The 27,326-nt window shown below is 37.8% G+C and overlaps 1 protein-coding gene across 1 annotated transcript in view; it reads right to left on the reverse strand.

Moving 5' to 3' along the window:
* The window catches only part of LOC128693171 (MAM and LDL-receptor class A domain-containing protein 1-like), a gene marked incomplete at both ends in the record, with an annotated part of 52,485 nt that extends 28,464 nt beyond the window's left edge, over positions 1-24,021 (reverse strand). The window contains 9 exons of the mRNA XM_070081358.1: positions 5,686-5,721; positions 9,102-9,272; positions 9,572-9,656; positions 12,224-12,408; positions 14,026-14,182; positions 15,357-15,533; positions 17,468-17,672; positions 21,504-21,633; positions 23,796-24,021. Of these exons, the coding sequence (XP_069937459.1) occupies positions 5,686-5,721; positions 9,102-9,272; positions 9,572-9,656; positions 12,224-12,408; positions 14,026-14,182; positions 15,357-15,533; positions 17,468-17,672; positions 21,504-21,633; positions 23,796-24,021 (1,372 nt within the window). The remainder of the gene's footprint in view (positions 1-5,685; positions 5,722-9,101; positions 9,273-9,571; positions 9,657-12,223; positions 12,409-14,025; positions 14,183-15,356; positions 15,534-17,467; positions 17,673-21,503; positions 21,634-23,795) is intronic.
* Between the last annotated feature and the right edge of the window lie 3,305 nt (positions 24,022-27,326).

Raw genomic sequence — 27,326 nt, forward strand, 5'->3', positions numbered from 1 at the left:
TCCCATCTCCAGGACTCAAGTCCGGCCTGCCGGTTTCCCTGAACCCCTTCATAAATGTTACTTTGCTCACACTCCAACAGCACGTCAAGTATTAAAAACCATTTGTCTCCATTCACTCCTATCAAACACGCTCACGCATGCCTGCTGGAAGTCCAAGCCCCTCGCACACAAAACCTCCTTTACCCCCTCCCTCCAACCTTTCCTAGGCCGACCCCTACCCCGCCTTCCTTCCACTACAGACTGATACACTCTTGAAGTCATTCTGTTTCGCTCCATTCTCTCTATATGTCCGAACCACCTCAACAACCCTTCCTCAGCCCTCTGGACAACAGTTTTGGTAATCCCACACCTCCTCCTAACTTCCAAACTACGAATTCTCTGCATTATATTCACACCACACATTGCTCTCAGACATGACATCTCCACTGCCTCCAGCCTTCTCCTCGCTGCAACATTCATCACCCATGCTTCACACCCATATAAGAGCGTTGGTAAAACTATACTCTCATACATTCCCCTCTTTGCCTCCAAGGACAAAGTTCTTTGTCTCCACAGACTCCTAAGTGCACCACTCACCCTTTTCCCCTCATCAATTCTATGATTCACCTCATTTTTCATAGACCCATCCGCTGACACGTCCACTCCCAAATATCTGAATACATTCACCTCCTCCATACTCTCTCCCTCCAATCTGATATCCAATCTTTCATCACCTAATCTTTTTGTTATCCTCATAACCTTACTCTTTCCTGTATTCACTTTCAATTTTCTTCTTTTGCACACCCTACCAAATTCATCCACCAATCTCTGCAACTTCTCTTCAGAATCTCCCAAGAGCACAGTGTCATCAGCAAAGAGCAACTGTGACAACTCCCACTTTGTGTGTGATTCTTTATCTTTTAACTCCACGCCTCTTGCCAAGACCCTCGCATTTACTTCTCTTACAACCCCATCTATAAATATATTAAACAACCACGGTGACATCACACATCCTTGTCTAAGGCCTACTTTTACTGGGAAATAATTTCCCTCTTTCCTACATACTCTAACTTGAGCCTCACTATCCTCGTAAAAACTCTTCACTGCTTTCAGTAACCTACCTCCTACACCATACACCTGCAACATCTGCCACATTGCCCCCCTATCCACCCTGTCATATGCCTTTTCCAAATCCATAAATGCCACAAAGACCTCTTTAGCCTTATCTAAATACTGTTCACTTATATGTTTCACTGTAAACACCTGGTCCACACACCCCCTACCTTTCCTAAAGCCTCCTTGTTCATCTGCTATCCTATTCTCCGTCTTACTCTTAATTCTTTCAATAATAACTCTACCATACACTTTACCAGGTATACTCAACAGACTTATCCCCCTATAATTTTTGCACTCTCTTTTATCCCCTTTGCCTTTATACAAAGGAACTATGCATGCTCTCTGCCAATCCCTAGGTACCTTACCCTCTTCCATACATTTATTAAATAATTGCACCAACAACTACAAAACTATATCCCCACCTGCTTTTAACATTTCTATCTTTATCCCATCAATCCCGGCTGCCTTTCCCCCTTTCATTTTACCTACTGCCTCACGAACTTCCCCCACACTCACAACTGGCTCTTCCTGACTCCTACAAGATGTTGTTCCTCCTTGCCCTATACACGAAATCACAGCTTCCCTATCTTCATCAACATTTAACAATTCCTCAAAATATTCCCTCCATCTTCCCAATACCTCTAACTCTCCATTTAATAACTCTCCTCTCCTATTTTTAACTGACAAATCTATTTGTTCTCTAGGCTTTCTTAACTTGTTAATCTCACTCCAAAACTTTTTCTTATTTTCAACAAAATTTGTTGATAACATCTCACCCACTCTCTCATTTGTTCTCTTTTTACATTGCTTCACCACTCTCTTAACCTCTCTCTTTTTCTCCATATACTCTTCCCTCCTTGCATCACTTCTACTTTGTAAAAACTTCTCATATGCTAACTTTTTCTCCCTTACTACTCTCTTTACATCATTATTCCACCAATCGCTCCTCTTCCCTCCCGCACCCACTTTCCTCTAACCACAAACTTCTGCTGAACACTCTAACACTACATTTTTAAACCTACCCCATACCTCTTCGACCCCATTGCCTATGCTCTCATTAGCCCATCTATCCTCCAATAGCTGTTTATATCTTACCCTAACTGCCTCCTCTTTTAGTTTATAAACCTTCACCTCTCTCTTCCCTGATGCTTCTATTCTCCTTGTATCCCATCTACCTTTTACTCTTAGTGTAGCTACAACTAGAAAGTGATCTGATATATCTGTGGCCCCTCTATAAACATGTACATTCTGAAGTCTACTCAACAGTCTTTTATCTACCAATACATAATCCAACAAACTACTGTCATTTCGCCCTACATCATATCTTGTATACTTATTTATCCTCTTTTATATATATATATATATATATATATATATATATATATATATATATATATATATATATATATATATATATATATGTATATGTATATATATATATATTTAAAGATGAGGTGAATCATAGAATTGATGAGGGGAAAAGGGTGAGTGTTGCACTTAGGAGTCTGTGGAGACAAAGAACTTTGTCCTTGGAGGCAAAGAGGGGAATGTATGAGAGTATAGTTTTACTAACGCTCTTATATGGGTGTGAAGCATGGGTGATGAATGTTGCAGCGAGGAGAAGGCTGGAGGCAGTGGAGATATCATGTCTGAGGGCAATGTGTGGTGTGAATATAATGCAGAGAATTCGTAGTTTGGAAGTTAGGAGGAGGTGCGGGATTACCAAAACTGTTGTCCCGAGGGCTGAGGAAGGGTTGTTGAGGTGGTTCGGACATGTAGAGAGAATGGAGCGAAACAGAGTGACTTCAAGAGTGTATCAGTCTGTAGTGGAAGGAAGGCGGGGTAGGGGTCGGCCTAGGAAAGGTTGGAGGGAGGGGGTAAAGGAGGTTTTGTATGCGAGGGGCTTGGACTTCCAGCAGGCATGCGTGAGCGTGTTTGATTGGAGTGAATAGAGACAAATGGTTTTTAATACTTGACGTGCTGTTGGAGTGTGAGCAAAGTAACATTTATGAAGGGATTCAGGGAAACCGGCAGGCCGGACTTGAGTCCTGGAGATGGGAAGTACAGTGCCTGCACTCTGAAGGAGGGGTGTTAATGTTGCAGTTTAAAAACTGTAGTGTAAAGTACCCTTCTGGCAAGACAGTGATGGAGTGAATGATGGTGAAAGCTTTTCTTTTTCGGGCCACCCTGCCTTGGTGGGAATCGGCCAGTGTGATAATAAAAAAAATAAAAAATATATATTAATAAAATTATTGCAAGAATATTTCATGTTTACACATTTTTGTACACGTTGATATATTACTGACTATAACAAGTGTAAGTTTTCTCCTATCACTACGTAAGTTCAACAAAAAATAGTTTATATCGGGCACTTTTAGCGTCATTAATAGAGCTACGTGTGAACATAATGTAAATTCGTGAGCGTATCACAGGTGCCAGGTGTAGCGATGCCAGTGTTGACCTGAACTTCGTTACCGATGCTGCTGTAACTACATGGTCACGATGTAGTTTTGTATAGTCTGAGGAACAAGCTACATACTTACAAATGCAGTTACCTTAAATTCGGCTGAAAACCAAGAGAAGGCTCTTATATGACGGAAGAGTGCTTTAGGTAAATTATGGCTATGCCTGTAAATATTCACTATTATTTCAGCTCTCCGTACTACAAACTTTTATGAAGTGAGGAAGTGCAATAGTCCTCTGGATAATACCTGTATTATGAATCAATTTGATAAGCCATACTGTAGTAAGGATTGATAAGCTGTACAGTAGTGAGGACTGATAAGCTATATAGCAGTGAGCATTAATAAGCTATACAGTAGAGAAGATTGTTAAGGTATACAGAATTAGAATTGTCAGCCACCATACAGTAGATTATACACAGAACGGTATAACAGTATAATTTATAAAATACAACATTTATTCCTGTATGATAAAAACAAGTCTAACAAAGCAGATCATTTAATTATGACACAGTACATCTTAATTCTGCATTTCTTTTGTAATGGATAAAATATAGTTCTTGATAATTTACTTCTCTTCATAATTATTTAACTCATTACAGTTGTGACCGGGTGTGGAAGTGTGAATTACTCAGTACTCTATAATTTGTTCATGATTGTAGCCATGTATAAACGTAAGTAACCATTCTTACAGGATTCATTACCTTTGTAATTTGTGAGTTGATTACCTTTGTACCTAGTTCAGCTATCAAAACTTTGGGGACCCAGTCCCTGGGCCCATTACGTACCTCTGTAATCTGTAAATACCTTTGTAACTTGTCATGATTGTGACCAGACCTACCTGGAATTTATTACCTTTGTAAATTGTGACTTCATTACCTTTGTAAATTGTGAGTTCATTACCTTTGTAACTTGCTCAGCTATCAAAACTTCGAGGCCCAGTCCCTGGACCCATTATGTACCTCTGTAATCTTTTGACTACCGCCCACAGGATGGGTATGGGGTGCATAATAAAGATATTAAACTAACTTCATAATTATAACAGTAGCAGCTTTTTCAAATAGTCAAAGACCGTAGCCTGGGTCTGCTACGTCAGATATATCTTACGAGTGTTTACTAGTCGCCATACAAAGAAAAGTATTTCAAACAGTGAATTTCGAAAAGCATTATGTAGTGAGAGTTATTGATTAAAAACCAGATTTAACTCAGTCAAGTATGAAAAAGGCTATAAAACATTAATAAAATTTAAATCAGGGAAAAGAAAGTGGTAAAGTAAAACCTACTCACCTGGATATTTAATCAGTTAAATTGATCTTTGGTTAGTCAGAGCAAAGATCTTTATCTACATAAATATATATCGATACGCAACAGCGTATATCTGCCATGAGTTTTGAGGTGGAGTTCGTAACTATTCAGGTCTTGAATACTAGCTTTTGTTTCATGCACTGGACCATTATTAGGGAAAAATTAGAATTAAGGCACTACTTGGCATTAGCCTATTGCGTTTTATAATGTCCAAAATGAACATAATGGTTAACAGCTGTATGTATACTTGTCTACTGAAAGATGCTATTAAGGCTGCATTTAAATAGTCTGTATACAGTGAAAGATAATTCTTATATGTATATATTCTTCTTTATGCCTAGTAAATCTACTAGATAATATGACTGAGCATTGTGTTCACAGCCATTCCTAACGCCTAAATATTATTTTTATTATTATTATTATTAAACATGCATAGCTTTTTCTTCTGTTTTCGGCTTTCACGAGTGTTAATAACAAAGCTTGTAAATACAAGTAGGACAACGATGTAAAACAGAATAATAGCTACAATATGCTGTTGTTTGCTGAATGTGAACAACAGGCAAGGGAATCCTGTGTGTAAACAAAAATACGTGAGAAATCTTGTCAAAGCATAAAAGATACAAGATATATTGTTCGATAAATAAAATACAGTGCTAGTAAAAGGAATATGAACAAGTATGTAAGATTAGCGAATATGTTAGTAACCTAAAGTGTAAACTAAAGCGTGACATGTTACTCACTACGTGGTCATGATGCAAGTAAACTAGGGTAAAGAAGCCTCAAGCACTGTGAAGGCGAGCAACAATAGTAGATAAACACTTGCCGTGGCTTTGTTCAGTGGCACTGCGGGCAGCTGACCCTATACGCCGGGAAACACTTATTAGTTAGAATGGATGTAGATCAAACTAAGCTAGGAATGGCGGTGAGACACTAGGTTGAGGTGGAAGAAGTAAATATTCAAAGGTTAACTCAAGGCTCTGGTGGAAAGGGGTTTAAATTGGATTAATGCGAAAAAAAAGAAGATTTAGGTTAGACGGGTAAGGCAAAGTAAGACGTGCCATTACAGTGTCTAGTTCATAAAAGGATGTGGGTAGGTTAGGTTATATTGTGATTATAAAGCGTGAAGCACAATATTTTATTGAAAAATATGGGTGTATCTTCTTCATGCTTAGGTCATTATGTCATTGTTATAGCTAAAACAGTGCCACAGTGTCCTACCCACCGCGCATTTTCAGGACAGCTTTAGTTAAGGAAAAACTGAGTTCCTTAACATGTTTAAAAAAAATATTTGATATATCGATAAAAATATTCACGTGATTTAATGTGACCTGACATAACTTAATCCTACCCAACATATGTAAGGTTAGCCTGAGTTCTCTTACTAATATTTAATATCAGTGAAACAACTTTCGTGAAGTTCAGATTGATTTCATTGGAGTTGTTTCAACAAGGAAATAATGCTCGGGTTGTTTAACACGCAGGTATTTGTTGCATGTCAAGTTGGAGAGTTTTCTTCCTTATTAAGCAACGTTTAATACAAAACTTTGCCTAGGCTTGGGACTGAATAATGTGAAACGTAAATTTTATTAGAGATTGGCTTAAATAAGAGTAGGCTTAGCAAAAGTTAAAGAAAATAATATCACAGTAAGATTAGCATTTAGTGAAAGTAAAAAAAAAATTAATTTTTAAATTCTAAAGCTACGATATAGCGGACAAACCTCAGGTTATAGACAAGATGAAGTTAGGAAAGGTTCAGAAGACTAGCAGGTTTAATCACATTAGACCTCACTGTGGTTTTTGGGTTTCATTTACTTTTTATATTTACTTGAAGCGCTAAAACCGTGTGAGTCATTCAGCGTTAAAAGTGGTGGAGGCTTGATCCTCCGTCCGCTAATATTGAGACGGACAAGCTAATCTCGCAGCCAGCAAGGTAAATTTTATATATAAATTAAATTTATTGCTCAGTTTTGTAGGACGTTAAACACACACACACACACACACACACACACACACTCATTCATGTGTGTGTGTGTGTGTGTGTTTGTGTCATGCCGGATAGGTAAAATTGGTCATTTAGCAATAACTCATTTAAAATTAAATCCTTTCTAAAATTTTCTCTTGTACGTTCAAAGGTATATTTTTTTTATATATTTTAATGTAAAAAATAATATTTTTTTAACAAAAGAACCTTAGAAAACTTACCTAACTTTATTATAAAAAGCGCAGTTTAATTTAGCCTAATAAAATATTTTTCATTGTTTATTATTAAATTATTGTAAACTTATCTAAAATATATTTAGTTGGATTAGGCTAAATTAAATTGCGCGTGTTATAATAAGGTTAGGTAAGTTTTCTAAGGTGCTTTTGGTACAGGATTATTAATTTTCACGTTAACATAAAAGAAAAAAATATATTTTTAAATGTATAAGAGAAAATTTTAGAAAGGACTTAATTTTAAATGAGTTCTTGCTAATTGACCAGTTTTTACCTATTCGGCACTACATGTATATATATGTTTAGCAATTCGCAAACAGGCGAAATTATTTACAAACACTGTCTCTACGTCCACAGCAGGACTCGAACCTGCAAACTCTTTATCAGATCCAAGGCAGCCAGCTTTCAGGGAGAAGGCTTACAGCTTTTCATCCCTCATCAACGTCTAGCGTGAGTTAGGCGCCAAGGTATTGTTTAGTGTGGTGAGAATGGTAAAGCACTGCGTACCTTGTTCCAAGGTTCATAGGTTCGAGTCTCCTTCGGCCAGAGATCAGTGTTTTTGTATATTTCGCCTGCTCTTGTGAATTCCTTGCATTGTTAAAATCTCTAGTTGGTCGATGCATGCAGGGGATGAGATGAAAAGCTGTAAGCCTTCTCCCTGAAAGCTGGCTGCCTTGGATCAACGTCTAGCGTGAGCTAGGCGCCAAGGTATTGTCCAGTGTGGTGAGAATGGTAAAGCACTGCGTACCTCGTTCGTAGGTTCGAGTCTCCTTCGGCCAGAGATCAGTGTTTGTGTATATTTCGCCTACTCTTGCGAATTCCTTGCATGCACCACCCCCCACACACACACACACACACATATATATATATATATATATATATATATATATATCTATATATATATATATATATATATATATATATATATATATATATACGCACTTTGTGAAATTATGTAAAATAATTACTATATAATGAGAAGGTAATCAGTGACATGACACAATAACTTCATTGTTAATTATAAAATACTGTATTTTTAATCTAGGGGCTCCGGGGCACGACAGACTAGTAGCTCGATGAACCGTCGGTGCACAAACTACATTACACAGGATGAGCTGCGTGTGCACAATAAAACAGCCACTCACAGGATGAACTATGAGAACATAAACTACCGCTCACGATTTTAAAACTTTTATAATAAAAACACTACTGTATGTATGTTGCTAATACAGAACTTTATAACCCGTCACTAGGAACATGCAGAACTTCATGATTAAAACCATGAACTTTATCGCTCCATAAATTATAGTTAAACGTACATTTTATTTGCCACAAATCTTGTTAAACTATAGATACAGTAAATGATTTTGGATTTCGTAAAGCCTGTGGATCATGAAGCCCACAACCGAGAAATAACACCCGGCTGCTCTTCAAATGGACCATCTTGCCATGACTAGTAGGATGGACCAGGAGCCGGGTGCCACAAATGTAACCAGATATTGAACCGCGTTAGCAGACATAAAACTTCGTTTATTTTCAGTTTGCTCAACTTCGTTTATTTTCAGTTTGCTCTAAATGAATAAATATTAATTTTTATAGACGTAAGTAAGGTAACCTACACACTAGTCGTTACCCGATTGTTATGTCAATAGCCTAACAAACTGTTCTTTACTTGTGTACAATTCAGGATATTGATTAATTAAAGGAAACTGTTCAGATATTCTATTACACAGTTTTTCGGTATCAGCGTACCACTTAAAACATTCCTAATTTTCAACCTTGTGAACCTTGTTTAAAATAGTTTTTTAAACGTCAGCTTTTAAAAAGTTGTATTTTCTTATGTGAATCTATTAAACAGATAGCTTTGTTTATCCCAGGGCCATGTAAGCCTTCTGTTTGATGGAGACGATCACAAATTTCTGCCGTCGCACTATCTTACATATGTTGATAAGCCTGATTTGATGTAATCTCAGTGAAGCTCTTATTCAGTGAGTGAAAGAGAAGACAGAGACATTGGATGTCTACCTTGCTGTGTACCCATGGAGTGGTCTCGAATGGGTACGCGGCTATCGGCAGCTACAGTCCTCACCCAGTCCATCTCATCCATTCTGTCACGAGGACCTGGGTTCGTCCACCCACACTCGTCTACTTCAAAAGTACAGTCTCCGCTCTTAGCCGCAGCCACCTGAGGTGCGCCTGGAAAAAAGGATGAATGGTAAATAATTTATTTGGAAACCATGCATTGTTACATTTAGTATTTAGACAATTGATCATGTTACTATATACAAAACCCATACAATGCACACCATTTATTGCAGATGACCGAGGGGCAAATAAAAAATATGGTTTCGAAACGTAATGCCTTTTGTGGTCATAACTACCCTCCTCCCCCAGCAAGCACGTATGTCTATGTAGAAGAGCGCGCACGTTGAACTGGGAACCTTGAATGGGTACTCAAGAGGAAAATGTAGAAACATCAAAAAGTAGGTACTCACTGGGGCAGGCTCCCTGCTTAATAGTGATCTCGTCGATGGCAATGTCTCCCAGGTTGTTGTTGCCCACCACACCCTCGAACACGATCTGAACCGTAAACCAACGGTCAGTTTTTAATGTACACAAACTTATCAATTATCGATCACAAAACTAACATTTATCATTATAGAACATTTACAAACAAAACTTGTTATATACTTAAAACGATGCATTCAGAATCGTATATAAAATAAATTTTATAAAAAACTAATCTAGTGTGTTATGTGTATATTTAAAGGTATAATTTAAGTGCCTTTAGCGTTTTTAGTTATAATGCATATTTTGTAACGAAACTATTAAATTTTTATTTTTGATTAGTTACATATGGCAACGAAAGACGTGATTTAAGCATGGCAGGTGGTGAGTTAACCAGCGAGGCAGGCAAGCACTATTATCATGCACACTCCGCCAACTGCATCTCAGACTAGCAGGTGAAAGCAACGAACATTACAACAGCCACAATACCCGGGACAATATACTCAAAGAAAGCCAATTCCAGTGTAAAAATTATGTAATAAATAGGTTAAACGACGTAACTATGAACATGCGTCATTTTTTTGAATGACACGGGTAACTCTCAGTTAATAATAATAAAAAAAGATATCCAGACTTTTGTCATCGCGCGGAATAAGTTTTAAATAGTTTTACATTATCTTATTCCCTTCATTTTATTATCTTCGTGCTAATCATGGTCTTTCGTAAAGACTTTTTTTTTTTATTTAACTACTATTTATACTCCGGCGCTTAAAGTTACATTAAAAGCCAGTGTATTTTGTGTCCGTAAGTTTGCTTCACTCGTAGCTAAGTTCTGACTTAACACTTAAGGTATGGCATGACTTGTCTTCATTCTGCAGAAATAAGGCTCATTACAAGATATCCTTGACTTAACAAACGTGTAATAAAGGTTTACAGGTCTCCAGATGTGATTGATTACCCTCAGATATATTCCAGGTGTCAGCCACTGCCTATCATGAAAATATTCCATAAAGTGATCTTTTATATTTTGGTACATCAGTATTGTGTGGCTACCTTAATCATTACGAGAGGTAGTAGGGTTACTGATGTGAAAATCTAGCTGTATTAAGTACCTCTCAAGATGGTTGGCATACATAGGATTATGAAGTCTATAACCTGAACTAACAAGAATAAAAGTCACAATATCCTGGCTGGAACAATTCACACAACCCAGACTTAGGAAAGAAGCCTTATGGCGTTTCGATTTGTGCTTGACCACTGTCAAGTCATATCACATTCTTAAGTCAATAGTTGTAACTTGACAATAGTCATTACTTGACAGTGATCCTGGACGAACCGAAACGTCTTCATAATGTTCCTCTCTTAATTATGTACAGTTATTTGAATTGAAGTATAATTTAGTAAACCGAGTGTGAATTATAAGGTGTAACTGAGAGTTACCTGTGGAGCAAATCTTGCTGTGTGTGTTGCCTTTTTTTTGTATAGATATCTGATTCATCATGCGCATCCCGACATCAAAATCTATTACTTTTTTTTCATAATTTTTATGCTATTCCTGTTTACTAAAATATGTTTCCCTCTTATGTTTATTTTTTTATTTGTGCATCTATGCCACCACCGTCTTTGTATCACGTGACCTTAACTCTCCTAGTCACTGCTACACTGTTTCAAATCGAACACTTTATTCCTCTTATTCATCACTTGTTATTCGCCTCTGTAAATTCTGCCTAGATTTGTGATAAGGAAAAAACTAACCATGTAGAATATTTATGAAATTCCGGATTCTTAACATGCAAAATATTTAACATTCTGTATTGAAGATTTCCCTTCGGTTGTAAACAATCCGCAGAAATTAAGAAGTCAAATATAGTATCATCTAAAACTATATTTTTCTAAAACCATCTATTTTAATTTAATAAATTACCACAGGAAACAGTACAAGTGTCTCCTGACATGATAAATTGTCATGTATTCTCTAATTGATTAAGCATCTACTGTCTCCCTATCTAGGCTCTACTTCCCATTAAAAAAAAAAAAAAAACTCCCTAGTAGTGTCCTGAATGAATTATTTTTTCCCATGTTTTACGTAAACCGGGCATATGTATATATATATATATATATATATATATATATATATATATATATATATATATATATATATATATATATATAAAATGTTAATTTAAAACCTATGTTATCCGCGTTACTGTTATATGTTCTGTACATTTTAAGTATTTTGCATTTAATGTTACTTATTAATATTTACTTTACCGCTGTAATAACACACTTATGGAGTAAGACGCTCTATTTTTCTTCGTATCCTTCCTATCTTCTGTCGTATTAATCTCAGTTTTCTGTCATAATATTTTTATGTCTTATCTTGCGTATTTCAATGTTGCCTTTAAACATATTGTTTACAAGATTAGTCTGTACCACCCTTATCGTTTTTATAATCTAATTTCTACAATCTTAGCCTACACAGCTGCTTATTTTTTTTTATTAATCTCATAATTACATATCCTAAGTCTACACAAACGTAAACTACATCCCGGGGTGTGTTCGTAGATGCAGTGGCAGCTCCGGCTTTGGCTTTCCGATTGTACCTTGAATGTGGGCAGCTCAACAGAGTCTGGTGGTACCTTGAAGGGCGAGGAGGACGATATAGGCACCTGGCCCTGGTACCAAGCGTTCCCGGCTTCGCCTGATATCTTCCAGATGACGTTGTCCTTGCCGGTGTTCACGTCATAGATGATAACGCGCAGGGTGCCGATGCCGTTGCCAAACATGTGGGTCCAGAATCGCATGCAGATAGGACTGTCCGGGTCTGTTTGAGAGGTAGCGGGGTTACTACAGGTGGTTGATGAGGCAAACCCTTTCGATTACACAGAGGGACATTGAGGCTGCATGTCGGTTGTATACAGCCAAAGATTTTTATTCCTGAAATAAGGATTAGAGTAAACTGAGCATATATGCATTTAAGAAATACGTACCTCACGGGATGTACAGTACTCACTTGACAGGTGCGTAATAAAGATAAGGGTGAAAAGTTAAAAAGTACAGGAAATTAAGAGGCTATTAATAAAATTGTGACGCACTCAAAGGAGACTGCTTGCTGAAAAATAAGGATTTATAGCCTAATACAGGCTTAGGATGTTAGCAAAGTGGAGACGTAAGTAAAATGAGGATGATAACCAGGTAAGGAAAAAACTAAGGAGAGATACAGATGTATACTAAATGGTAACGTGAATGTCTTAGGTTAATTAAACAGATGAGGATTGACCCAGCTTGCTAATTGCGCTGAATATCCCACACGGGTTTAACACTACACAAACTAAAACAAAAGGAGTGAAGAGACATTGCAGTTCAGATAAGGAAATAAAAAAAATGAATAGTATTCTTTCTTATATGGTTCTTGACTAGACCCCTTCAAGGGATGCCATGATGTTGAAGGGGTATTGATCTAAGGAACTGGAGCCAACCTCCCCTTCCTCAAATCAAACCAGATTGCCTCCCATTCCTCAGGAGCTGTATGACACTTACGGGTTTTACGCTTTCCGGCGAATGTAATGCACTTCATTCGAGGCGGTGCTTGTTGATATTGTCTCCCCTCATCATTAGGTTTGTCACTCGTTGGAGAAAATCATTACTGCGCTAATTCTTCACTAGCTTAGTCTTAATTATTTTATACACTTTTAATATTGCCTCATTCCACTAATTCTGCGCTTTCTAACCCCATGTTACTGGACTCCTTTCATTCTAGTAACTCGTCTTTAATGTAAAATATTACTTTCTTGTAACCATAAATTTATAAGTGTAATTCTCAAGTTCCAGTAACTCCTCTTTTAATTTAACCTTTTCATTCTTGTAACCTTTTCATTCCTCAAATATATTTACTCCTTCATTCCTATAATCTCTCTCTACTATACCCCTTCATTCCACTAACCCCCCCCCCTCTAAGCCCTTTATTCCAGTAACTTTAAGCCCTTCAGTCCAGAAAATCTTTCTAAGCCCCTTCATTCTAGTAACCCTTTCTGAACCCTTCATTCCAATAACCATCCTTGAAGCCCTTCTTTCCAGGAACCCCTTCTAAGCTCTATATTCCAGTAAGTCCCTCTTAAGCCCTTCATTCAAATAACCTCCTCTAATAACTTCCTGTATCTCTTTAATTTAACATCTTTATTCCCGCAGAACTTCAAAAACCACAGTCGTTACAAGTCCTCCGCTTTCAGAAGGATATAAAGATAGTACAATAGCCTATATGTCATGTCAAAAGTATCCTAGTAAAAATAAGTTGCCAGAAATTTTGAGTATCGTAAATTTGCTTCTAACAAGTAAAATAATAATTTATAAATATGTACGGTGCACGATAAATTAAATCCTTCGACGGCAAAATCTAATCCCTCGTTATAAGTCTGAAGAGTTACTACCACGGTGCACTTACTGGTATTTTGAAACTCGGGGCTCATGAGCCTGGCCCTGTCCCCAGGCCTTCGCGGGTAGCCGGAATCGATGAAGGCGTACCCCCCCATCATTTCGTCCTTGGCGAAGGAGGAGCGATCTCGAGGTGGTCCTGTTGACGGGTTCAAACTCCCGCGGCTCTATGGATAAGAGTGAGGAAGGGATTTTGTTACTGGTGGTGGAGGCTGACAAATAATAAACAGTGCAGGAAAGTTTTTATAGGTACAGTGTTTCACCAACTGGTAGGCTCCATCAAGTCATCATATATTTGATAAAACTAATTCGTGGGCGAAACGTATCAGTAAAAACTTCATTGCATTGTTATTTATCATCTGTGATAACTGATGCTGACGAATGTTGTAAATTATGTTGCTGTGATAAAGGGTGGTGATGTAAATGGTGTTGCTATAATAAATGATGGTAAATATTAGCGAAACTGTGATAAAGTGTTGGGTATATGGTAAATATCGACGAGGAAGTGGTAAATGGTAGTGGGGATGTGGTAGAAGGTAAAACAAAATGAAAGACTAGTTCAAAGCATGAATCACACAAATAAAATGGCGGACAAATTGAATATTGTTAGGCTGCGAAAGTCTTGAAAACGATACAGCAGAGAAGACTAGTACATGTACTGAAATCAATGGTAAGGTATTGTGAATGTCCTCGTTGAAAGACACGATAGGAAAATATTACGTATAAATTAATAAAAGGGTGTGACAAAGTAGACTTCATTTTTTGGTAGAAGCACTGCCCATCTAGTTATAGGACTAGCTGACCATGGGTTCGAACCCTACTCGCTGCTTGAGTGGTAACAGTCGTTTAATACGATTTTCGTTGGCCATTAACAAAGGCTTTGAAGAGCTAGATTTCGTCATTGCCTTCTGAGCATGAGATTTATTCCTATAAACTTAAGATTAGCGTCCCATGCTACTCTCTCTAGTGTCTACGAATATACCTAGTTGGATTAATTTAAATCCGCATGGAAAAGTGATAAGACCATTGGGCTAGTAGTTTTAGGATTGGCTTGCCATGGACTTGAACTCGGCCCATTTCGTAAGTTGTTTATAGTCTGGTTATTACGATTTTCAGGAGTAGTCTGCTCAATTCTTGTAGAGGGGTATATATACCAAAAGACGTTTCTCTCAGTTTATATAAATTCAGAGATTTCTTTATTCCTTATTTTATGAGTTAGACATTGTCTTAATGACCTTCCTGTTGTCGAAAGATTTTTATATCTAATATGCTAAGATTATTCCTGTAAATACAAATCGGTAATTATAAGCATGTAATTGTAAACATTGATACGATATTTACCAGAGTCCAGTCGAAGTCATCATTTGTGTCCTGTGTCCAGCTACAGGTGCCACCTTCAAAATTACAGAAGACACTACACTGGGTGGGGTCGGCGAAGCTGAGCTCGTCGAGGGCGATGTAGCCCCGGAACCTACGACTGAGGTCGCTGGTGTCCACCGGGATGCCCTCGAAGATCAACTGTGCCGTACCCGCATGGGAGAGGTTTTATATTAAACAAAATTGGGTACATGAGTATTGTGTTGCTATCCTATTCTATAACAGTTTACATAGTGGGAACAAAAGCTGGGAAACATCGGTAAGGCGATTGATAATGATATCAAGTATTTCACTGTATAGGCCTAGAGACTATTGAAACTTCAAGAGGACATCTGCAGTGTAAAGGAGGGAAAGAAGCAAGTCGAAGTGAGGAAGAGTAGTGAAGAGAGGGATTGGAGCTATCCATTTGTCTAGGGCAGCAGTGCATGCGAATGTGCAAGCTTTAGGTAGGTTCCATCGTGGCTGTGGAAAGATATTTACAGTCACTGTAACGCTAGTTCATACATAACCTTCGCTTTCATCTATGCAAACTGAAATTTCAAGCTATCATGACTATAAATTGTCGAAAAAATTGTGTGGGATTGAATCCACTCCATTTCACCAGCAGACCATCACTTACACATATCAACATTCCTGCTGATGTACTCGCACACAGCACTTTATCATTAGTATAATATACCTTTATAATTTCCTCAAAAATGATTGCTAATGTATTGTTGTATACCGCATTCGTTATGAACGTCATAAATAATGGAGCGTATGTTCAGTTATATGTATCCCTAGTGTGTATCTGTTAGCTTTTGTCTGTCACATGTAATGGGTTATAGGTAAACTGTGTATGCCGGTATGGTGCAACATTGTATGTTTTATGATTTAATTGTTTTTCACCCTTGGTTACAGGGTTCATTGTTGTAATGAAGTGTATTTTCAATAAAATATAAAAAAAAATAATGGAACAGGGACAAGTAATTTACCGATGACATTAAAATAGGCCCTCAGACAATTTCTGAACAAGTTGATGAAGTCAGAGAAGTGGCAGATGTAATTCATGGTGGACAAATGTAAGGTTCTAAATCGTAGGAAAAGAAACTAATTGTAAACTAAATAATATGGATCCTTAACAGAATGTTGACAAAATTTATGAGTTTTGATTAACAGATATCTGACAAGTGTATAAGTATTCGCAGTAAACCTAATAGAATTTGTGGCTTCATATCAAGAAGTTTAAATTATAGAAGTTCTTGGGTTATACTTGAATTTTATATATTTTTGGTAAGGCCTCATTTAGGTTATGCTTCACAGTTCTGGTCCCCATATTATAGAATGGTCATGAATGTTCTGGAAAATACAGGGAAGAATGACGAAGTTGCTCCCATGTTTCAGAAACCTTTCCTATGAAGATAGGCTTAGGGCACTGAAATTGCGTTCCGTGGAATACTCACTGAGGTGCCTTGATGTTGGTGAAGGGACTCTTGGTCCAAGGAATTGGATTATCCTCCACTTTTGTCGATTAACACTGATAAAATAACATGCATTCTCCGGAAACACACAGAATTAGGAGGGACGTCACTAAAGTGTACAAATGGAAAACGTAAATAAATAAAAAGGATATAATTGACATGTTGAAAGTGTTTTAACTAAGACAGGACTCGTAGCAATGAATTCAAGTTAGATCATTTCAGATTTAGAAAAGATGTTGGAAAGTACTGGTTTGGCAGTGTAATTAGAGAAGTGGAACAAACGCTTTCCTTGTTAGCGTGATTGGTAGCGAGAATCTTAGGTAGGTTTAAATGCACACTGGCCGGGTATACGAGTGGATGTGTTTGGGTGTGAGTTAGGCCTGTCGAGAATGGGTCAAAAGGTCTATTGCAGTTTTTCTTCATTCTTATGCTCTTAGTACAGTATACATTCTTAGATGCAAAATACTCTCATACTTCACAAGTACTTAAAAGAACTAATACATTATTTGCTACATTATACCAAAGTATTACACACTAGTTATGTCAAATCTTCTAAATTAACCTTCATTCTTTTTCCACACCAATGAAACATAATTCACAATTGGAATGTCTCACCGAGTGAGTGTTGCCGTAGGCGTAGGCGATCTGTCCTTCCTTCCAGTCTCCGGCAGTCATGTCTCGCTCCTCCCACAGCACCTCGTCACCACTACCGTCGTAGTTCCTCATCATGTCGTCCACAGAGCCCCCGCTGCTCACGTTGCCCATCATCGGGTGCAATAATACCCGCAGGCGGTCTGGGCTAAGCCCAGCCATCGAGTACCTACCCAAGCAGTAATTGTCAAATGTAAATGATAAAAAATACTGTGAAGAGGTGAAATTCATGAAACAGTAGAAAATGGAGAACATCTGTTCAATATATTTACCTGGCGAGGAAAAGATTATAGACTCTAAAAGACTGCAGATTGTAAAAGATTTCTTAATTTTCTCTGAGTTTTGCCACCTGAGTTTAAAAGATGAATACGATATGTTTTTAGTTTTGTTTCGACTACCTTGATGGTTATGTGGTTCCACAAGTTAATTGTTCTTTGTGTTTAGTCACAGCTCCATATGTTCTTGCGCTACCGTTCACAGGATGGATATGGGTTGCACAATAAACTACCCAATTCGGTGGCAAAATCAAAATCTAGTCACAGCTTCGGCAACGAAAACATTATAGTCACTACCTCTCTCAGTTGCCACGTGTGATATCTTGAAAAATGATTGGAGGTTAGCAAATTGTTCAGTATCGTGAATATAATGAAGAGTTCTTCCTGTAATATATCTTTTTGAAATTTAATTGTTTGCTTTCTCCCAAACTATTTTAATATTTAAGGTTACTTAATTCTGAAATGATTATCGTCACTGCGTTATTTTTTTATTTATTTTTTAGTGATGCGATGACTTTCTGTAAGTGTAGTGTTCGTGCTTGATTACAATAGTTAACATTGGGCACACAAGGAATGTGTAGTTCTGAATAATTATTTGCAACGTTTGCTGATAATGAGTTTACATATTGTTCTGCTATATAACATTATACAGGTACCGAACTTGCCATGTTGTCCAGTCTTAACTCGGCTAATGCTAAATCGTTTATATTGTACAATATAACTCCTCTTATTGTTCTGTTATTCCTGATGGTGACTCCCGAAAGGTAGAATTCACCACAGAGCACATACTTTCGGACTTGTATAGCACTGTTTCTTACGAAATCGTTTTTTTTTTATATTGAACACATGCGAACATCATACCGGTTTCTAAGGATTCTAATACTTAAGAGTTTGTATTGAGTCCTCAGGGTCACTTGGAATTAGTGTTGAGTGCAGGTCATCTCCTCCAGCACTTTACCTCTCCACGTCTTCAGCCGTATATTCATCTAGTTGTGGTTGTGTGCCTGTTCGTGGCCCCGTGTCCCGGCCTCTCTCATTTCTTGTAGCTCCAGTCTATTCCTCAGTTATTCATTCTTCCTTGTTTTTGCTGACGTAATGCGGGGTAAGATTTGATATAAATGTTTCTTACCTTACTCTGACGTGGTTTAAACGTGTTGATTTCTCTATGATTATCCTATTATTCTTGAGTTAAGAGTTAAGGTTTGGATAGTACATTTGTAAAATCTACCTTAAAACTGGCAGCATTTTCTACAGTAACTAACAGTTTAATTACCAGTAAAATAAATCAATAACCTAAGGAGGACTCTCGATGTGTTTGTACTTCAAATTCAGCCTTTTATTTTACTTTCTCCCGGATGGTATATAGTTCTCTATTTACAAGGGGCCGAATCATGGATCTATTTCCGCCTCCAAATACTGTCCTGGAGATGGTAAAAAGAAGAAGTTATTACGGTTGTAATGCACCCAGATATTCTCATCAGGACCTTCGTCCAATTTAGAAAGTAAAATAGAAAACTGTTAGATATTGCGGGCGGACGATCTGGCTAATATTTAGTTGGCTGGAAGACTGGGAAGCTAGGTGGATAGTTAGCTGGAAGGCTGGGAAGCTAGGTGGATAGCTGGAAGCTAGGTGGATAGTTGGCTGGAAGGCTGGGGAGCTAGGTGGATAGTTGGCTGGAAGGCTGGAAGCTAGGTGGATAGTTGGCTGGAAGGCTGGGGAGCTAGGTGGATAGTTGGCTGGAAGGCTGGGAAGCTAGGTGGATAGTTGGCTGGAAGGCTGGGAAGCTAGGTGGATAGTTGGCTGGAAGGCTGGGGAGCTAGGTGGATAGTTGGCTGGAAGGCTGGGGAGCTAGGTGGATAGTTGGCTGGAAGGCTGGGAAACTAGGTGGATAGTTGGTTGAAAGGCTGGGAAACTAGGTGGATAGTTGACTGGAAGGTTGGGAAACTAGATGGATAGTTAGGTGGAAGGCTGGGAAGCTAGGTGGATACTTAGCAGGAAGGCTGGGAAGCTAGGTGGATAGTTGGCTGGAAGGCTGGGAAACTAGGTGGATAGTTGACTGGAAGGTTGGGAAACTAGGTAGATAGTTAGGTGAAAGGCTGGGAAGCTAGGTGGATACTTAGCAGGAAGACTGGAAAGCTAGGTGGATAGTTGGCTGGAAGGCTGGGAAACTAGGTGGATAGTTGGCTGGAAAGCTGAGAAGTTAAGAACAATAATAATAACTTTATGATAAAAATAATAATGATAATGATTTCAAGAATCCACAAGCGCTCGCACACCAAGACAAAAGCAACAACAGCAATGAAGAAGAAATACTGAAGTTTATATTCAAGAGAGTATGACATAATAAGCCCTAGAAAACAGATGTGCGAAACTGTGACATGAAAGCATGGTGGATAATTGATTGTAAACCTGGAATGGTTGGGAATAGTTGGCTCGAAGGCTTTGCTTTAGGGTCTGTTGGATAACTGATTGGGCGGAGAGTTGACTGGGCATTTGGAAGGATAGTTTGCTGGAAGGCTGGGATACAGTGAGGCTGGAAGTCTTGGTGAATGGTGGTAGGAATGGCACTGATGCTGAGGATTGAATCTTATTATTCTTTGCTGGGATGAACCTAGAATTCAGATACAGCTCAGTGTAAAAAAAAATGGTTGTTTTTTGATCACCTTCATTCTTTCAGCTTACATTATCCCAAACAACTAATATCCCCAACCAAACATATTAATACTTGCTTGTAAAGCTACTACTGGTCCCACTTAAACGTTTTCGCCACCTTTCAGCTTTAAAACTAATCACTAGCCTCTCTCTGTGTCGCCTGAGCGGTTAGTTCAACATATGACTTTCGAAGGTCACAGCGAACCTTTATCAGACCCCACTGCTTATATATTGTAGAAATGAGCCACTTCATATATTTGTAGTTTCATTGTATAGCTAATTGTCTACCCATTTCTATATATATGGATATCCTCGTGTGTGTGTCCCTGTCTTATTGCAACGGTATCCTCCACGATATCTCGCCTCGTGTCACTGACCACTGAATCTTCATCTTTTCCTATTCTTTAACAACGTTAGCCTATCCCGATCAATCGCAGCGGCCATTGGACTAAAATTTTGTTATATTTCAAGACGATTCTTGTAATACCAGCAATTTATTCTAATGTCCGGTCGATTGACCTGCGTGTTTGTGGTTTATATTGTTGGTATTACACAACGAGGAAGCTTCATGGGATCATGGGTAAATGACGGTCATTTTTTTGTTTTGTGTGTTTGTGTGTAGTTGCCCCTCTTTTTATTTTATGCGCTTCATTGTCTTCATGTCCCATTATAATTCTAGCCATATATTACGTGCTAAAACAATACATCGGTGTTGGGGCAGGTACTTCCTGGACTGCTGATCTCACTATCCCGCTCATTTCCATGTACTCGCACACACAGGTGATGAGAGGGAAAGGAAGGAAGGGTGGGAGGGAGGGAATTATGCAGGGGAAGAGGGAACAAACAATAATTGGACACAAATGGAAAAATGAAGAGGTGTACAAAACACTGAAGGTGGGAGATGGATGAGGAGCACTGCAGGTGAGAGAGATGGATGAGGAGCACTGCAGGTGAGAGAGATGGATGAGGAGCACTGCAGGTGGGAGAAATTGCTAGGAAGCTGGTTGTATGAAGTAGCTTAAGAGATACTTGAGGTGGAAAGAACAAAAGATAAATCATTCGTCAGACTTACCAGAATTTGATGCACATTCCTTTGGGTCCCGTGGAGTTTCTGGTGGGGGACATGAGCATGGCAGACTCGAAGGCGGGCTGGCCGATCTTGCGCTCAGGTATCTGGGAAGTCTCGAACACCGAGTATCCTCCTAGGGAAGAAGCATGTGTCACACCACCTCACGGTAAATCACTCATGTTAATACCGGTGCATATAAAGCAGCTACGCAACATAATGTTTACACAATGTATTACTGGAAAGATTGTGTCTGTATAGAGTGTATTTTATATTTTACGAATTAAATAATTCTTGATATGTACAAGTGCACGATATGCCATAAACGTGCAGTCGATATGCCATAAACCTAATAAACATTATTTGACATTCTTAGTTTTCTGTGTGTTTACAGTTAAAAATGTCTTCGTATTAAAACACCTGGGATAAATTTTGAGTTGATATGCATTTATGGTGAATAATAATAGAGTCATCAGAACACAAGATAGAAGGAACACTGCAGCAGGCCTACTGGTCCATACGAGGCAGGTCCAAGTCACCTACCTGCTTAACCACTGACCCAACCTAGTTCCCCTCCTTTACCCTTGACAGTTTCTCCCACACAGGTGGTCTCAAAGACAGACCCCTTGATCTTGGGCACACAGGCTGTTACCCTGAGGTATAAGGTAGTGCCAGAGGTTTCTTTGTTTACTGGATTTGGTTTAGTTTGGTTGTGTAAGAATTAAGTAAAGGTACCATGTTTAGTGATCTTTCTTATTGTAAAAATGTTAGTTGTTGTTAAGTATAATGGGTGATTGGTTAACAGTTACTGTGGCTGTTAATAAACATGGGAGTAAACGCAGATTAGGTGTGATGATTGGTCATGTAAAGTGCTAAATAGATTGTGATGATTTGGAGTGCTTTGATTCTTGTTGAAGAAGATAACCCCGGAATTGATATTCTTCTAGTCGAGTGCTATTCAACCTAGGTGAACGGTCTACCCGGGGGTGAAGAACCTTTTACATAAGGTGGACGACAGTCTCATGGTGAACGGAGGGGTGGACAATATTTGAGAGTTTATGGCAAACTTTCTCTAAGTCGCTGATGCAACCAATTTTAACTTGTATAATCAATTGATCAGGACAGGTTCCAGAGGTGTAAGGCGCATGCATGACTCGGGTAAATTTTAAGATATTTATCATGGCTAATGTTATAGTTTCATGCCAGACTACGACATATAGTATTGAGAAATACCAGTGGATGATCAAGGCAAGTCCAGCAAAGCATTGAGTAAATGTTTTTGCTTTTAAGTTTTGAAGAATTGAGAGTGTGATGTCATAATTTCAGCTGATAGCAGTCAAAGTTTATTATCAGTCAAGCCACTGAATTGCAAAGAAGCATACATACTTATACCTATTCTTTAATTTCTTGTGTTAATTTATACAATTTATGTTAATTTACACATTTTTTTCTCAACTGTAAGTTATATATTAAATTCTACTGCAATACAGAATGGAAAATAAATAAAAGTGCAACCCATTTTTTTCCTCGCTCTCCTTTAGCGGAATTTAAATTTTTAAATAAATTTAGAAAAAAAAAAATGGTTGCCATTTCGGGTAGACAACTTATTTTCAGTTTCTTTACAAGGAATGGTCGACATTAAAAAAAAAAGATCAAATTACACTGCTCTAGTCTATTTCCCTGTCACTTACATTTTTACCTATTCGGCACAACATATGTATATATAACTCATATGTATTTTATTGTTATTGTATAAAATTATATACAGTCTCTACGAATGCCGCATGCCAAGAAAATTTTCACACTTGCTTAACTTTGCATGCTAAGCCTGTGTAATGTAAGACATAATTCCTTGCAGCCAGATAGGCGAGAAACATTGTACAGATAATGAATATATTGTTTTATTGTTGAATGATGGAATACACCATTGTGTGATTTAGTCAGTTTCCTATTTTCCGTTGATTATGTCAGGAAACAGGACAATTGTTTCCTGCCACGGGTCTTGTCATATGACGACCCACCACTGGAGCTTTTGGTTATCTGACAGAGTTCTTCCGCTGGCTTTATTTTTTTAAGAGTGCTGTGGTTAGTTGTGTGACGTCATCAGCGTAAGAGATTATAAATGAATTTTTGTAGCTAGGGTTAGGTATGTCATTTGTAGAGGATTGCAAACGAGGGCAGTAGAAATAATACCTAGACAATTCCAAAATTTGCGACAAGGTGTTTAGTGTTTTTTTTTTTTTATTGTATACATACATTTTACCTTTTTCTTTGTAAGGGTTCTTTGACCATACTCACCCAGGGTGTCACCATAAGAAACATCCTCCTGTGGGCCACCTAACCAGAAAGCATTCTGGCCACTGGATGCCTGCCACTGAAGCTGTGTCACCTTCAGGTTGGTCCACTTACACAGCGAAATAGTCGGGCTGGTGCCGAAATCACACGTGTCTGCCGGAAGAAAGATATTAGCGCCATTTCTTGAGCCCTCAACGATACCAACTGCATTCGAAAGGTTCAAATTGGACTAACAAAATGCAAAGGATAAAATCCAGTGTGTCGAAGAAAGTGAAAAAAACTATTCAAGAGAAATCTGTGGTAACAATGAATAATCGCACTGTTGCCTGCTTCTCTGGATATAATATTTACAAGTATTAAGGTCTTGTCAATTATAAACTGCTATTTTCATCCTTCAGTTTAGGGTATTGAAGAAAGTAACTTTATAAAGGAACCGGAAATGATGTAGACTTAATGCTGAATCCAGTATTAATTCTGAGAAGCGAATAAGCATCAGTTGTTTAATATTTATTTTACTTATAGTCTGTGGTCATGACTGGTTGGTGGTCCATCGTGGGTAGACCATGGTATATGGTGGGCCATGATCTGCGATGGACCATTATATTATCGCTTATTTTATTTTCATCATTCCTGTAGTTTATCTTTAAAAATCGTTCTTCTAAAATACTGTTTGTTATTGATTCATTACATTTTATTAATACTCTGCGAAATATTAAAATCTGGTTTTAGGGATGAAGTCATTCGTAATTCAATATATTTTCTTATCCCAACAACGTCAAAGTTTAAGGCACAAAATATTTGTGATATAGAATGGCGAAATACCGAAAGTAATGAAGAAAAGTGACAGATGCAAAACAAGCTTTTATTGTGACAACGTCTCGAGAAATGCCACAGTAAAAGTTTGTTTTCGACTCGTCTTTTCTTCATTAGTTGTGGTAACGGGCTATCAAGCCTTGTGTCAGTCCGCTGGTAACAAATGCTAATGTTTTTACACTATATTTTCTGCTTTTGTCACTTTGAAAATAACCTTTTGTTTTGTTTTTTATCTCTTTTTGGCCTCAGTCTAATAGTAAGTTGGTAGACAGCATTTATCTCGGAAGGTACTACGATGGTACGGTCATATGAGTGTAAATGGAAGCCCATTAAATGTTTTATACTGGCAATTGCTAGTTTACCTAGTAGACGCATGAATTTGTAATATGGCAGGTTAATCTTATAAACTTCTGCTTTCATTCACTGTACACCTACCTTTACTTTACAGTATGTTTCTTAATAATTATTCCTGTAATATGTCCTTTTCAATTTAGGAAGCTTGGTTTGAGACTGGATCGCGAGAGCAGTGATCCTCGGCGCCATTAACGGATAGCATCACACATACAATATCTTTGTTACAGTAAAGTTCTTACTTGCAATAACATACAGGTTGGTTGTGCCTGCCGTGAGTGTATATTCTCTCTCAGCCTCAAAAGTTCAGTCAGAGTTAATAATGTGTGAAGATTTGAGATCCATTTTCTTTCTGATGTTTCATGGTATGTAATCAAGGTGCAGTTTTTACAGAGATTAATTACACTAGCCAACAAAATTTAACTTTTTTATCCAGCTCAGAAACTTTTGTTTTAATCTACGTGTGATGCGCTGATCACGAATCTGATCTTGTTTAGTCTCTAGCACGTAAGGTTTATTGGTATTTTTATGATTAATATTTTAACTATTTAAGGTTGAAGAACACACATGTTACCTAACGATCATATGCATTATATTATGCATGAATATTAAGTGTGGTTCATGTATTGACAAAACTATTTTTTCTTAACGTAAATTCATTATACATATGCATAATAATAATAGAAATTTCCATACAGTCATAAAACAATTTCATCGCTTTTTTCAGTTTTTTTTTTTGTGTGTGTGTATGGCTCTTCGCATCAGTGTCCAGCAGAAGTCCACCGTCAAGCTGATTGTCAGGTTTCCCTGACATCTCTTCTCCACAATGTTTATGTCTTAGTAAAATCGTTCACTGTGGGGGTCTATTTCACAGAAACTGTACGTGTTGGAGAAAAATAAGTTCAGATTCGATTCAGCTTCCCAAAACTCAGAAACACATCCTTTTAAACATGAACTGAAACCTCTGTTGGTCAGTGTTATTCATGCACATTAGTTAATCAGATCACTTAATTGTATTGTTTCTGAGGACACTACAGTTAAAAATTATATACAGTCGTATTATGGTGTATTAAATTTGATATTGATGCGATATACAAACGTTAACAAAACATTGTGATCAGCTGAACCTACTTACATCATGCCATAATAATACAATATGTTGCTTTAAAAAAAATACGAAATTTTAATTAAATTTTAATGTTTCTATCCAATAATTTGCTTAAAATGTTTTGGCTGCCTCTTCAAATTGTATTTTGCAACTATTGGTGAAGAAAGTGTAGTTGATAGTCCCTGAGACTCCTCAGCTTGTAGGGACTGACACAAACTTACGCTCTTGTGAAGAATGTTCACATATCTCAACACTTTGAATTATATGTAATTTTTAAAATTTTAAAATTTTGCATATCACGAAGCGTGACACTAATTTGCGATTTAGCTGCTGTGAAGGTGCTAGTGCAGAGTGACTGGTCTTAGTTTGAGAGTCAGTGACTGATCACTGAACGGGTGGGGATTCCAACCCATGGCAAGTAAGTACTAAAACTCATTTGCCGTGTGTTCAAACCTCACCCGTTCCGTGATTTGTTTGTAATCGTGTTATAATAATTTCGTGAATCAGAGATTGGTCTTTGAGACCCTTTTTTTCTTTATAGGTAATAGCTGGTCTTTATAGGTAAAGACTGGTCTTCATAGCTAGAGACTGGTCTTTACAGCTAGTGATTGGCCTTTAAAACCATTGAATGGTGTTGAGCGTCATTGAGCGTTCTTAATATGAAAGCCAGTGATTAGTCTGTACACGAATGAATCTCAAACAAGTGCTGGTGAAAAAGCTTCTTGTACTGCGTTGATGGTGTAGCTGTAGCCTGTGGGCCTCTCAGTGCTCTTAACTACGTATAGCATCACACATATGCAATAAGATCACAGTAAACAGGTGATTTCAGAATATGCAAAACAACCACTGTGAAAGAATAGAGAAATTCCAAGCGCTTTCGTGACTACTCACATTATCAAGGAACAATGAAAGTAATGCATCAAAGGAAGGCATATAAAGGGTCTAGCCCACACCTCACTATCACATCCCACAACAAGGCAACACCTGACGCGCTACTCATAAGAAAGGGAACACTGCAGCAGGCCCGCTGACCCAACTAGACTGAAAAAATCCCCTAGAAACCGTTAACAGCAATTTCAATAAAACAAAACTTCTACTGAAAGGCAAAGATGAATTAGTCAAACAATTTACTTCCACTAATCCATCTTTACCTTACATGTATGGACTAATAAAAACACACAAACCAGGGAATCCAGTCAGACCAATTATTAGCTCCATAGGGTCAGTTTCATATAAATTATCCAAATGGCTTGTTGACATTT

This window comes from Cherax quadricarinatus, unplaced genomic scaffold, assembly GCF_038502225.1.
Source record: "Cherax quadricarinatus isolate ZL_2023a unplaced genomic scaffold, ASM3850222v1 Contig2460, whole genome shotgun sequence".
Taxonomy (NCBI): Eukaryota; Metazoa; Arthropoda; class Malacostraca; order Decapoda; family Parastacidae; genus Cherax; species Cherax quadricarinatus.